This window comes from Cydia amplana, chromosome 12 (genome assembly GCF_948474715.1).
Source record: "Cydia amplana chromosome 12, ilCydAmpl1.1, whole genome shotgun sequence".
NCBI classification, from domain to species: Eukaryota; Metazoa; Arthropoda; class Insecta; order Lepidoptera; family Tortricidae; genus Cydia; species Cydia amplana.
In genome coordinates, this window is record NC_086080.1 from 5263436 (window position 1) to 5276232 (window position 12797).

General features: G+C 39.1%; 2 protein-coding genes across 2 annotated transcripts in view; one reads left to right on the plus strand and one right to left on the minus strand.

Annotated features, from left to right (window-relative positions):
• Positions 1-12797, minus strand: part of LOC134652807 (protein kinase C, brain isozyme) — a 247407-nt gene that overhangs the window by 30224 nt on the left and 204386 nt on the right. Inside the window, exons 2-3 of the mRNA XM_063507977.1 lie at positions 553-584; positions 228-310 (exon numbers count right to left, since the gene is read on the minus strand). Of these exons, the coding sequence (XP_063364047.1) occupies positions 228-310; positions 553-584 (115 nt within the window). The remainder of the gene's footprint in view (positions 1-227; positions 311-552; positions 585-12797) is intronic.
• Positions 9370-11047, plus strand: LOC134652653 (uncharacterized). The gene is made up of 2 exons (XM_063507815.1): positions 9370-9508; positions 9717-11047. Exons 1-2 carry the CDS (start codon positions 9370-9372, stop codon positions 10832-10834), a joined length of 1257 nt encoding a protein of 418 aa, XP_063363885.1. The 3' UTR covers positions 10835-11047.

A 12797-nucleotide genomic window follows, 5' to 3' on the forward strand; every position in this document is an offset into this window, starting at 1 on the left:
AGATTACATATTACACTTTAAACAGTATGAAATTGTAAACATAATTAGAAATCAACTATCACATCATTCTGTATGGGATACGATGGTTGTACTATACTATTATCGTCTATCTTGTCATGCCTCTTCCTCGAAAGTGACAACCACGACAACAGACGATAAAATCCCATTGATCCCGTATAATAATCGACCCTTTATAAATAAGGTATGCCATGTAAAAGGTAACTTACGTCGGAATCCGCGCCCTTGTCGGCGCCCGGGCACGTGAACGTGACGTACTCGTGACATCTCTTGTGGACCACGAAACTGCATACTGGGGACAACAATTAACACGTCAGTTTTGAATGATTCACGGTTTCCTTTTTTGTTACCAATCTGGAAATCTGGTAACAAAAAAGGATGTTTCATACAAACTTTCTTGGACATTTTATAAATGGAAATATGGTGGAAATTGTTCAGCTTCATGTACTTTACCAGCATACCAATTTTTATAGAAATCTAAGATGTGATCGAAATGTACAAATTTCTACATTTCATTTCTAATATTGTTCTCACCTTGACATTGGAAGCCTTGTTTGCCGAAACCCCTGAAACAAAAGAGAACAGGTTAGTAAATCATAATATTGTCTTCGGTTACCGCGAAATAACGAAAAAGGGTTAGTAAATCGTTATCTAAATCGGAAGGTTAGTAATCATTATCGGAATCGTTATCTATTATTGTCTAAATCGGATTCGAACTGCAGCAGCTAAAATAAATGCACACACATCGGCTTTCTTTATCGCCTCGTATGTAATGACCAACGAGCACACTTGTATTAATTGGCAAGGTGCGAAGTCGGTGGAGGGGGAAGTGGCGCTGATCGTCACAAACACAGGTAATCTTATGGAATGTTCGACATTAGTACTAGCGGCAGCCGCTTGAACTAATTTTACTCCATAAGATTTAACGTAGAAAGTCCGACAAAATGAGGGCAGCAACAGTCGTGCATCTAGCGAATATACAATAGTATATTGTGATACAAGTGTGCTCGGAATACCGACCCGGCATTCAAAAAGGAAAAAAAAGATGGAGGAAATTAAAAATTGTAACCGCTGAAACATAATTTGTCTAATAAGCTTGCACAGTCAACTGAAAGACACTTGACAGGAAAATTTAACGCAAAATAAGTTAATAAGGGAAAAACCTTAAGGAAATCCCCACAAAGTTAACCGTATATTTTTTACATATAAATCTAAGATTATAATTTAAGATTCCAAGAAACAAAACGAGAGTAAACACATAATGTTAATTTCAAATCATCTTTGACACGATTTCCTTGGAGGTAAGTCAAAAAGCCGGGAGCCATGAAAATTGCTATTGAGCATGGGTATGCTCAATACCTGGTACCTGGTACCTGGGTAGGTACCAGGTACTAGGTACCTTTCCATTCGGGACCATGATGTATGAACAGTTGTGAATGGAAGTAACTTTTACTTCCAGTAACTAATACCTACATAGTACATACCTATGTATATCTTTTCACAAAGAAATCTTGAATTTATTTAAATTGCTATCAGTGTCTATTTTATTTCGATGTTTCAAACTGCGATCGTCGCCATAATTATATTTGGCTGGAGCGTTCCCACTTCCCGGTAAATTAATGTACAATATTAAATTAACACGTGTGGACGGGCCACGCGGCGGGCCTCAGTGGCCGGATATACTCTCGCTTAAATAATACTAGCGACCCGCCCCGGCTTCACACGGGTTAACAAATTATACATAAACCTTTCTCTTGAATCACTCTTTCATCTATTAATAAAAAACCGCATCAAAATCCGTTGCGTAGTTTTAAAGATCTAAGCATACATAGGGACAGACAGCAGGATGCGACTTTGTTTTATACTATGTAGTGATTCCATAAAAGCGATGGCTCGTAACTGGCTGGTTTTAAGGAAATATCAGTAGATATTTTTACCTACCAATCGCTTTAGTACGTAGTACGCGGGTCTCCAACTCTCCACGAACAAATTCGCGAGACGCGAGCAGACACTATCCTATCGGATAATAAAAGGCTTGTAGAAAGGTAAATCATATAGTTTGTCAAGCCATCTTCGTCAGTAGAAAAAGGCAGCAAATATAAAAAATATAGGCAGTGTTTTCCTCCCATAGAAAATTTGATTTTCTCGCCTTTTTCTACTGACAAAGTAGTTCCGCCAGAGTATAGATTCAAACCTCTTTCAAAATGTCGCGACCGCAGACGCAAAATAATGGCAATTCAAAAAAGTTCCATTTGAAAGTGCATTTTTCCATAAATGTGGCGTTATCTATGAAAAGGGACCTTATTGTAGATGGCGCTTACACCATTATTAACGATTCTCCGATATAAATACAATGCCGCGTGACGTCGTGCGGCGTAAGCGCCATCGACAATAAGGTCCCTTTTCATAGATAATATAGATAATGCCCCAATTGGTTATAAAAGCTTTTATAATGAGCAAAGTTTCTAGTTCAAAGCGTTCAAAGCAGTATTTCTTGTGAACTAACTGCGCACTCGAGCATATTCAAATGGCATTATTATTATTATTACAATCTCTGTAAATGTAAAGTAAATATTTACTGTTTTGAAATCGAAATTGTTTTTGAATGTTTATTTTATTTCAATTTAATTGATTTCGTAAAGTTTTCGTTGATGATTTAGCTAAAGTTGTCGAATTCGGATTTTATTATACTTAATCGAATTTTGATGCTGTCTGCGTAAACCCGCACTGGTATTTTCTAATATTTACGATTTCAAAACTGACAATTTCTCAAGCAGTTTTGGAAAGTTTGAGAATCGCATTTTGTGAGTAGTGACTTAGTGAGCAATGATATTATATAACCATAGATATAGGTTATACTCATACTTGAGGAGCACAAAAAATACTTCCATATTTATTTCTGTGCCTACGAAGAAATCTGTTATTTTTGATTAATTTTCTCATTCCATCCATCTTTGTCACACTCGTTGTTAAACATAAGGTCGTCTCTTTTTCTTTCGGTGTGCTGGAGCTCGTTAGCACGTGCACATTTCTCGCTTGTCCAGCCGCGACTAAAGGCAACTTGTCCAATTTGTCACAAGGTAAGCGCTTCAATTTTGGAACGCCTATACTATCTTGAGTTATAAATCATTGGTAGTGAGACCCTAGCTCCAAATTTTCACAACACCACCAACATTCCCCGTTTAATCAAGAAATACGATCAAAAGCTTAATTCTAATAAATTAATTATAAATTCGGTCATTTGTTAAAAGCTGCAGCAAAACTGCCAATCGTATTGCGAATTCAATTTAAAGTGAACAGTTAAAACAAGATTAATATTGTATAGCAGTAGAACAAAGCGACAGACGGCGTATATAACAAAGAGCACACGAGTCGAAATCGCGAGAAAAAACCAGTGTGACTTTGAGCTCGACATTTAAAAATATACATCATTGTAACTTTTACGACTGCTTTTTAGGGTTCCGTACCCAAAGGGTAAAAACGGGACCCTATTACTAAGACTCCGCTGTCCGTCCGTTCGTCCGTCTGTCACCAGGCTGTGTCTCACGAACCGTGATAGCTAGACAGTTGAAATTTTCGCAGATGATGTATTTCTGTTGCCGCTATAACAACAAATACTAAAAACAGAATAAAATAAAGATTTAAGTGGGGCTACCATACAATCAACGTGATTTTTGACCGAAGTTAAGCAACGTCGGGCGGGGTCAGTACTTGGATGGGTGACCGTTTTTTTGCTTGTTTTTTTTGCTTGTTTTGCTCTATTTTTTGTTGATGGTGCGGAACCCTCCGTGCGCGAGTCCGACTCGCACTTGGCCGGTTTTTTAGGGTTCCGTACCCAAAGGGTAAAAACGGGACCCTATTACTAAGACTCCACTGTCTGTCCGTCCGTCTGTCTATCACCAGCGAGCTGCTGACAGACAGAAGGACTTCTGACGGACAGACGAACAGACGGATGGAAAACTACATAGACATCTTTATGAATGAATTCCATTCACATGAACTTTTGCAGTTGTGTGTACAACGAGCTACAAACTTGCATGGACAATTGGGCATATTATGAACGAAGTCACTCGTAAAGTGGGCATGCAATTTTGCGGCTGGGCTTTGGACTCGCCAGAACTCAGCAAGCTATTAGAATACCAGCTGATTGTGTCGTGACAGCCGACAGCCGCCGGAAGGAGCCGAGCTATCGCGACTATGAATGCCGAAGCCGTGAATGGTACACTCTGCCTGGGTATAATGAAACGTAAAATTCAATATGAGTGTAAATTTGATTTCAATATTAGCAGTACCTACAGCCATTTAGTGTAGTAACAAGTGACGAAGTGTCTGACTGGCTAGATGAGAAGTTTCTTTAATAGTATATCAGTCGATCCAGTTGGTTTTGACGATCAAATGTTACAGAATTCAGAAAATCAAAGTTTGAAAATCGTACACAACGCACAAAACGCCCCTTACTTGACAGGTAATTACGCTACTCTCGGAAGCCCGAAGGGACGAATTTGTAAACAATCGGCCTGATTCTAATTACGTCAAAAATTAGATCTAGTTACGATATGGACCGGTCATCGATCATATCAGCTGAAAGAAGTCAACTACTACTAAACTGATTGAAAGCTGGGTAGAAAATGTGATTTTCGAAATATGAAATCCGTATTCATCTTATTTTTATAAAAATTAATAGTTTTGATTCATGTTTAACTTTTTAAAATCAAATTTAGAGATTAGAAATCGGCGCGGGTATTTGGCCCTTGTCTAGTAGTTGACCTCTATCTATATGACGCAAACATGTATCTAAATAAGGGGCCCACTGATTACCAGTCCGCCGGCCGATATCGGCCTGTCAGTTGTTCGGAGCTGTCAACTTTTTGTTCTAACTGACAGGCCGATATCGTCCGATAATCAGTGGGCCCCTTAACCAAAGTAAGGTAATTCGCCAGTAACTGGCCAATTTTAGTAACTGGCCGCCCTAAACTAAAAATAAATTCTATTCACCCATGAACAGAAATAATTTTAGTATAAAGGCTTGGCCAGACACAGAGCGCGACGCAGCGACGCGTCCGCGCCGCGCGACCGCGGCACATGCTAACAGGTTACCGACGTCAAACAGACTGCGTCCCGCCGGTATCACGCCCCGCTTCTGTCGTGCCCCGCGCCGCGCGGCCCCTTGCGTCCGCGCCGCGCTGCGCCGCGCGGACGCGGCGGGACGCGGCGGGCCGCCGCGTTGCGCTGGGTCACATCAGTCGGATCGGACGTTAGGCAGCGAGCGGTGGCGCGCGGCCGCGCCGCGTTCCCGCGCGGCCGTGCCGCGTTCGCGCGCGCGATGAGGGCGTGTTGAGAGCGCGGTCCGCGCGCGCCCTGTTTGAACAGTCATCGTGTCGGCATCACGCGGCGCTGCGTCGCGCCAAGTCGCGCTCTGTGTCTGGCCAAGCCTTAAGGGGGCTAGTTATTGAAACCTTAGACTAAAATGAATTCTGTTTATAGGTGAATAGAATTCATTTGGTGGCCAATTACTGACAGTGGCCAGTTACTGGCGAATTACCCTATCTAGTACAAATAAATTATTCATGATAAAATGCACTCATCGGTGGAAAAATGAAATTCAAATCACCTCCAAACGCACAAACAACGGGATATATTTCAATACTAAATCATAATAAATAAATAATTCATGAGAGTTTTAAGATGCGAAAGGTTTTGTTTACAAATAAGTACGTACCGGGGCCAATTCTGTTTCAAAAATTGGATAAGGTTAAGATCTTAGTTTCATACAACCTTGAGTTAACGCCGACTTGAGCGGGCGCGGGCTACGAATTTTACCCACGATGGTATAATTAATGGTATAATAATTATACCCGCGGCGTGCATTCATTCGCTCCATACAGCCAAGTCAACGAAGGGCCTCAAGGTCGTATTAGAATAAGATGAAAATCTGATTTTGATTTTAAAACTTGCTAGTTTTAATTTTGTCCTTATTTTGTTACCACCTTGAAGATTGCTCACGATAATTGGTGCATACGAAATGAAGTAAAAATTGTGCGTAAGATGCACGCACCAGTCACCAAGACCAAGCTATCAAATTTTAAAATCAGAATCGGCTTTCCGATAGCGTAAACAACTGTTAAGGGATACTTGTTTAGTAAATAAACGGTCTTTGTATATTGTAATAAAACTTATGACATAGTTATGAGCAATGGACTACGTCTTAAAATATTACTTGAATTTACAGTAAATAATCTACTGTAGTAGAAAAGGTGAGAATGTCAATGTAAGAATTATATAATTCTATGGGTGATCGAAGCTTCGTACTCGTTAATTTTGTTCAAGCCACCTACCTACCTACCTACTCATTCATCTCGTAATGTGTGAATAAAACTATAAAAAAAATAGAAGAAACACCCTCTACTACATTAGTTATTTACGATACAAGCGGCGATAAATTAAAACACGATCGAAGGGAGTGTTTTAAATCGACACGAGTTGCGAATTACCTATTCGCACGTGTATCGTACAACGTTTTACAGTACATATGGCACTTTAAATATTCGACATACGCACGGAAAGTGCTATTACTCGCACTAGTTCGGGAAAGTAGCACCATATGTACTGTAAAAGTGTTTTATAACAGATTAAAAAAAGAAACAAATCCCTAATAGTTTCACTGGCCGTTCACATCAAATGTGTTGCCACCCGCAAAGTAAACATTTTCAAACTGGGAACAGAAAACAGATGCGCATCAATTTGTTCAATCACACCATCAGCTCTTCCAGCCCGCTGGGCCGCAAAATTGTCCCCGTCGACTCTCATTGGCGCCGCCTGTGTCTATGGTAAATGCTTTTTAAACTACTTTAACGAAAAATGCCAGTCTACATTTTTGAGACTTAAATCAAAAATTTCCAATAAGTATAAATGAGAAATTCGACGATTTTAAAAGTGCTAACTAGTATTTTCTGTAGAATTTTCAACGATTGTCTAGAACTCCTATCTAAGAAATGGAATGATAAAAACTGTGTGATCTATTTAAGAATACATTGATAAATTTTCTGTTTCTGTTAAAGGGGTTATAAAACTATAAATGGTTTTGGTTCATATGACGTTTTGAATTGTACTGCGAATTATATTTTATGGGTTCATTACCCTTAACCTACGCAAAGAGCAAAGCTATTTTGAAATGTATAAGACAATATATTATGTCGTGGAGGAAAACTAAAGCGTCTAATGAATTCACAGAAGGACGTGCGAGTAACGTTTCAATGTATTTTCTGCTTAGCGCTGTACAGTTTTCATATACTAGACTAGACTAGTATAACTATAGAAGTAACGGGCTAGAATAACTATAGTAGTCTGTCTAGAGCTCAGAAATCAAAAGTATTTCTGTTGCCGCTATAACAAAAAATACCTAAAAAGTACGGAAGCCTCGGTGGGCGAGTCCGACTCGCACTTGTCCAGTTTTTTATGATGATTCGCAACAAGCTTCTCTTCTCTCCTACTACTATACGTTAAACCTCTTCGTTGGTTGGTTTGGATTGGTTGGTTGTGCCAAAAAGTGCACTGAAAAAGTAACAATGTTAGCCCATTTATAAAGATTTCATTTAGATGAAAAATAATTAACACCTGTGCATAAATCAATTGACCTATTCAAGTGTTAGATTACTTTATCGCTCCGTTATGAACTAGGGTTATAATTAAATTTATTTAGTGGGGAAAGATAACAAAATCAATTCGAGATAATTTTTCTTCCAACAGCGATAGTATCGGGACATTGGCCGGATGCCAAGAGTTTACCATTAAATTAGGCCCGCTAGCTGAACCTTATCGTATTTGCCTTTATTATTTGATACTTTGGTTTGTCATCTGCCAGGTTTACTGAAGCTTTTGTTGCTAGTTGCCGATGGGATAACTTTTGACAAATTGGAGATAAACCATAGATATAAGTTGACTATGCTATACGGATGATTGTCGTTCAATTAACTGAACAAACCAAAAAAGGGCTTAAATAATTTGGAGCACGATATATTCATTAATCATCGCTTTAAATACCGAAGACACCTAGAGGGAACATAATGTATGTTGACGGTATTGTCATATGTCCACAATCCTGTACATTACACGTTATACATGGTGTCGGCATATTTAGAATGTCACTATAATATTGCCCGAAGTACCAATGTTTCTGTAAGATCTCTTACTACTTTATGAACTAACTGGAGTTTATTTGAAAAACGTTTCCAGTGATTCTTCCGAAACTTATCTTCACGGAGCTTACTTACACAGAGACAAATGGATAGTTCTTGCCACTTCTACAGATACGGCTACAGAAAGAAACTTAACATTGTTAAAGATCCGTTAATACACTTAAATATGTCGCCCGCTCTCATCCTTTTAACCAACCATAAATTAATTGTCAACAGCATTGAATTAATGTTCAGCGCTTGACACGTAACTGAAAGCGGCAGAAATACGAGGAACGAATTAATAGTGGAAATTGAAAAAGTACCTTTTACGGTGCAAATCTGCAATCTCGTATGCACCGATGTGTTGTGTTGTGTAGCGTGGAAGTGTAATTCTGCTAGCCATGTTCTAGATTGAGGTGCTTCACACTTTAGCTAAAACTGGCATGTTTTGAAGCTATTTAACAGTTAAAAATATTGCCACGTATTTATAAAACCACGTAAGTGCGCGTTTTATTCATACTGCGAATAATTTTACCCAATTTGAAGCAATCGCAGCGTTGTTTTTCATGGATTTTGGATAGGTTAGGTTACACAAGAGCAACAAAACATTGCCATTTGGCATTAAGTCCGCCATTTGTACATTGTTGTACTTATATATTTTGTACAATAAAGTTTAAATAAATAAACAAATAAAACAGGTTGTTGAAGTGATAACTTTGTAACAAAGTAAAACATATAATAAATCGCTGGGTGAGAATACGTTTGTGCTATACGCCACTTACATTGGTTTACAGGAGAGCGAAAAGAAGCAAAAATAAATATTTATCGAAAAGTTTTACATTTAGGAAATATTGAACTTATTTATCATTTAGGCACATATGTTTACTATTTATAGTACTAAACAAATATTGTAATTATATTTCGCAACTTCATTCTTTGCGATTTATGGTTTACATATTGTAGTTACGCCCCCACGCATTAGCCTTGCACGATTTTTTAAAGATCTTTTTTTTTTTTTTTTTTTCAATACACTGGCAACACTAAAAACTTGTTCCCACTTCCATCCCCTCTACGGCGTCCCGGTAGGTCCGTTAACCGCCATTTTCAATCATTCAACGGTTCCGTGCTCAAGCCTTCGCACGTCACGCAACACGTTACCTACTCATCAGTCAGCAGTATGAAGAGGAAACGCAGAAACAACGACGACGACGAATATATTATTCGGAATAAAATAAGAAAGTTGGAGCGCAGACTTTGGCAAAAGTCACGCCGCCGCATAAGAGTGGCCGACTCGTCTTCGGATAATGATAGCAGCGGTAAGTCTATAAAGAACACGTGGTGTTATAAAAGTGATGCGTACTGCTAAATTTGGGCTGTTACTGTCACGCTATAAAACGATGCGAGCTACTATCCTGGGTAGTCTCTGTCGTAATTCAAAAAACCATATATATGGCTTTTGTAAAAAGCTTCAATGTAATGCGAGAAACTATCCTGGGTTATCTCTGTTACAAAACACAAGCTAAGATTTTAGCTATATACCTACACGTTTTTTGTTCGAAACAGGCGAAGACGGGTCCGTTTCGGCGGATAATGAACCACGTGCTTCACGTCGAGCCTCGTCGGGTCAAAGGTCTGCTTCACCAGCGCCGGGGACATCGCACCAGGAGGAAACAGCTGCAGCGCAAACCAGTCGAGATCCTGTACGTCTGACATCTCCTCAACCAGGCCCGTCGTCTGCACCAGATCAGTATGTACCCGCCGAGCCCGCACAGCCCGCGCCAACCGCGGAGCCCGCACCGGCCTCGATCGAGGACATAGAATTGGACGAGGATATCCTCAATTTACTGGGCGAGGCTCCAAAGTTGGATACGCCCTTGGGAAAAGGTATTCACAAGGACGTAGCTTGTAGATGGCAGGAGGTATTAAACAAAGGATTACAAAAAGAAGTTAAAGACAAGTTAGCTGAAGAATACCTAATACCTAACAATTGCACTTTGTTAGTTCCTCCCATTTTAAACCCTGAAGCTAAAGCAGCGTTACCGGATGCCTTGATAAAAAGAGATACCTCTTTAATGCTTAGACAAAAACAGATAGCGTTAGCGTTGTCGGCACTCTCGCACGCTACGGATATTCTAATAAAACAAAAGTCTTCATCGCCTGACATACTAAAACCCATTAGCGACGCATGTCGTATTCTATGCGATTCTCATTTTACCGAAACGAAAATGAGAAGAAACTTTGTGATTTCCGCTATAAACACTGATTTGAAGGACACTTTAATTAATACAGAAAGGGACAAATTTTTATTCGGCGAGAACGTGTCCGAAAAACTGAAAGCTGCGCAGACTGTACAAAAATCAGGAGATACATTAAAAAATACACAAAAGTCATATAATCCATTTAATAAAGCAAATTTCATAAAGAAAAACAGGTATCAACAAAACAAAGGAAATTTAAACTACAACACCCCGTATCGGAAGATGACGAATTACAACAACAAGTCGGATGCGGGGCGGCCTCGTGCAGCAGCGGCGCGGCCCGCGCCGGCGCCCTCCAGCAGGTACAACACCCGCTACCGGGCCCGGGAGCGCCAGCGCGAGCGCGAGCGCACGCCTCCTCGGAGATACCAGCGGAGACAATAGACCATGAGGTAAAATACGCCGGCCGCTTGCAGTACTTCACTGAATCCTGGTCTGACATCACTGATGATCGTGTTATTTTATCGTGGATACAGGGTTATAAGATACCATTTTTATCTCCTCCAATTTGTCAAGATCCTCCGGTAGTTTATTCAAAATCAGAGCAAGAAAGATTTGATTACAATATGGCTATTAAAAAACTATTAAATATAAACGCAATTTATTTCATTTTCATTGTGAGCTCAGAAAGAGTTGCATTAAATTAAAACAAAGAATGAATATTTAACTTAGAAAACATAAAAAAAAACATAAGTACAGATGCATAATTGAAGGGATGTTTACAAAAACAACATAACTGACTACACTGGTTGACACCTGAAACGATTAACAATATTCTTAAAAAAGTGTCAACCGCTCTAAGCAGTGTCTTACTATTTCAGTCAGTCGCGGTACAAAAAGTACTAGGTTGAAGTAGCATGAGTAGCATGACAAATACGAACGTTGTCGAGAAAATACGATAGAAAATAATTATGCACTACAACTGTAAGAATACCTAGTATATTTTTTATAAATATAGTTCTGTAGTTATTATTTTTTACGAGAATGAAGAAAAAGTGAGAATTTCTGATCAAATTAAAGGCACGACTGGTCACGATCACGACCCATCATTATACCGAGCAAATCGTTAGATCTCCGAACTTGCTCCCTGGCCCGCGCTCGTGGGCTCTTTGGAAAAGAAGAAACAGACATATCTTAGGGAAGGTAGCACACTTTTAATATCACAATGGTGGCAATATAGCGTATTATTGTTCTTGTTTGAATCTATAGTATTTCTTACGTGAATACCGAAATACTGTGCAGCATACAGCGATTATATCTAAAGTGTTATTCTATGGAACTTACTAACTATGTAAACAAACCGCCATATTAAATTTGTCTCTGAATGTGTTCAGAGACCAATTTAACAATCAGTCTTTACTAATGACTTTTGTTTACATAGTTAGCAAGTTCCATAGAATGACACTTTAGGTATCAATATGCGGTATACAAAAAAGTGCTCTAAATATTCCAGATAGGATATTTTTCAACCGTCAAGGAATTGTACATTTTATATACCAATAAGCGCCTTTAAAATAAATTTGTATTTACCTAGGTACAGTTTTCTTTGATATAATATCTCCTTCAAACATTATTACGTTAACTCTAATATTTGAAGTAAGTACTTATCTTCTAAACAGGACTCTCTGTACTACGTTTCTGTATATTCTGTGGCCTGATTCGAGCTTCGAGCTCGCACACAAAACACAATGTCTGCGAATTGTGTGGAAGTTGCAAAAATTTAATACGGCTTTCTTTAAAGGACTGTTCAGCTGGTCAGACCATTCCTGCTCCTTTCTTTGATATAATATCTGATTAAAAAATATTATGTTATCTACAATATTTCAAGTAGATACCTACTACTATTCTTCTAAACAGGACTCTCTGTCCTACGTTTCTGTATATTCTGTGGCCTGAATCGAGCTTCGAGCTCGCACACAAATCACCGAATGTCTGCGAATTCCGTGGAAGTTGCGCGAATACGGCTTTCATTACAGGACTGTTCGGCTGAACAGACCATTCCTGCTGCTTTCTTTTATATAATATCTCATTAAAAATATTATGTTATCTACAATATTTCAAGTAGATACCTACTACTATTCTTCTAAACAGGACTCTCAGTCCTACGTTTCTGTATATTCTGTGGCCTGAATCGAGCTTCGAGCTCGCACACAAATCACACAATGTCTGCGGATTGTGTGGAAGTTGCGCGAATACGGCTTTCATTACAGGACTGTTCGGCTGAACAGACCATTCGCTTCCAACTTTATGTACATGTACCACAGATTACACTAGACACCGCATTATGAAACGTTTATAACTAAAGAGCACGAAGTCAGCACACATAGGTGTAACTTGTAAAGTACTA

Excerpts from the sequence above, each read along its gene's own strand:
- LOC134652653 (XM_063507815.1), top strand. The coding sequence starts at position 9,370 with ATGAAGAGGAAACGCAGAAACAACGACGACGACGAATATATTATTCGG. Across the intron at positions 9,509-9,716 it reads TTCGGATAATGATAGCAGCG|ATTTTAGCTATATACCTACA; the intron begins GTAAGTCTATAA and ends ACACAAGCTAAG.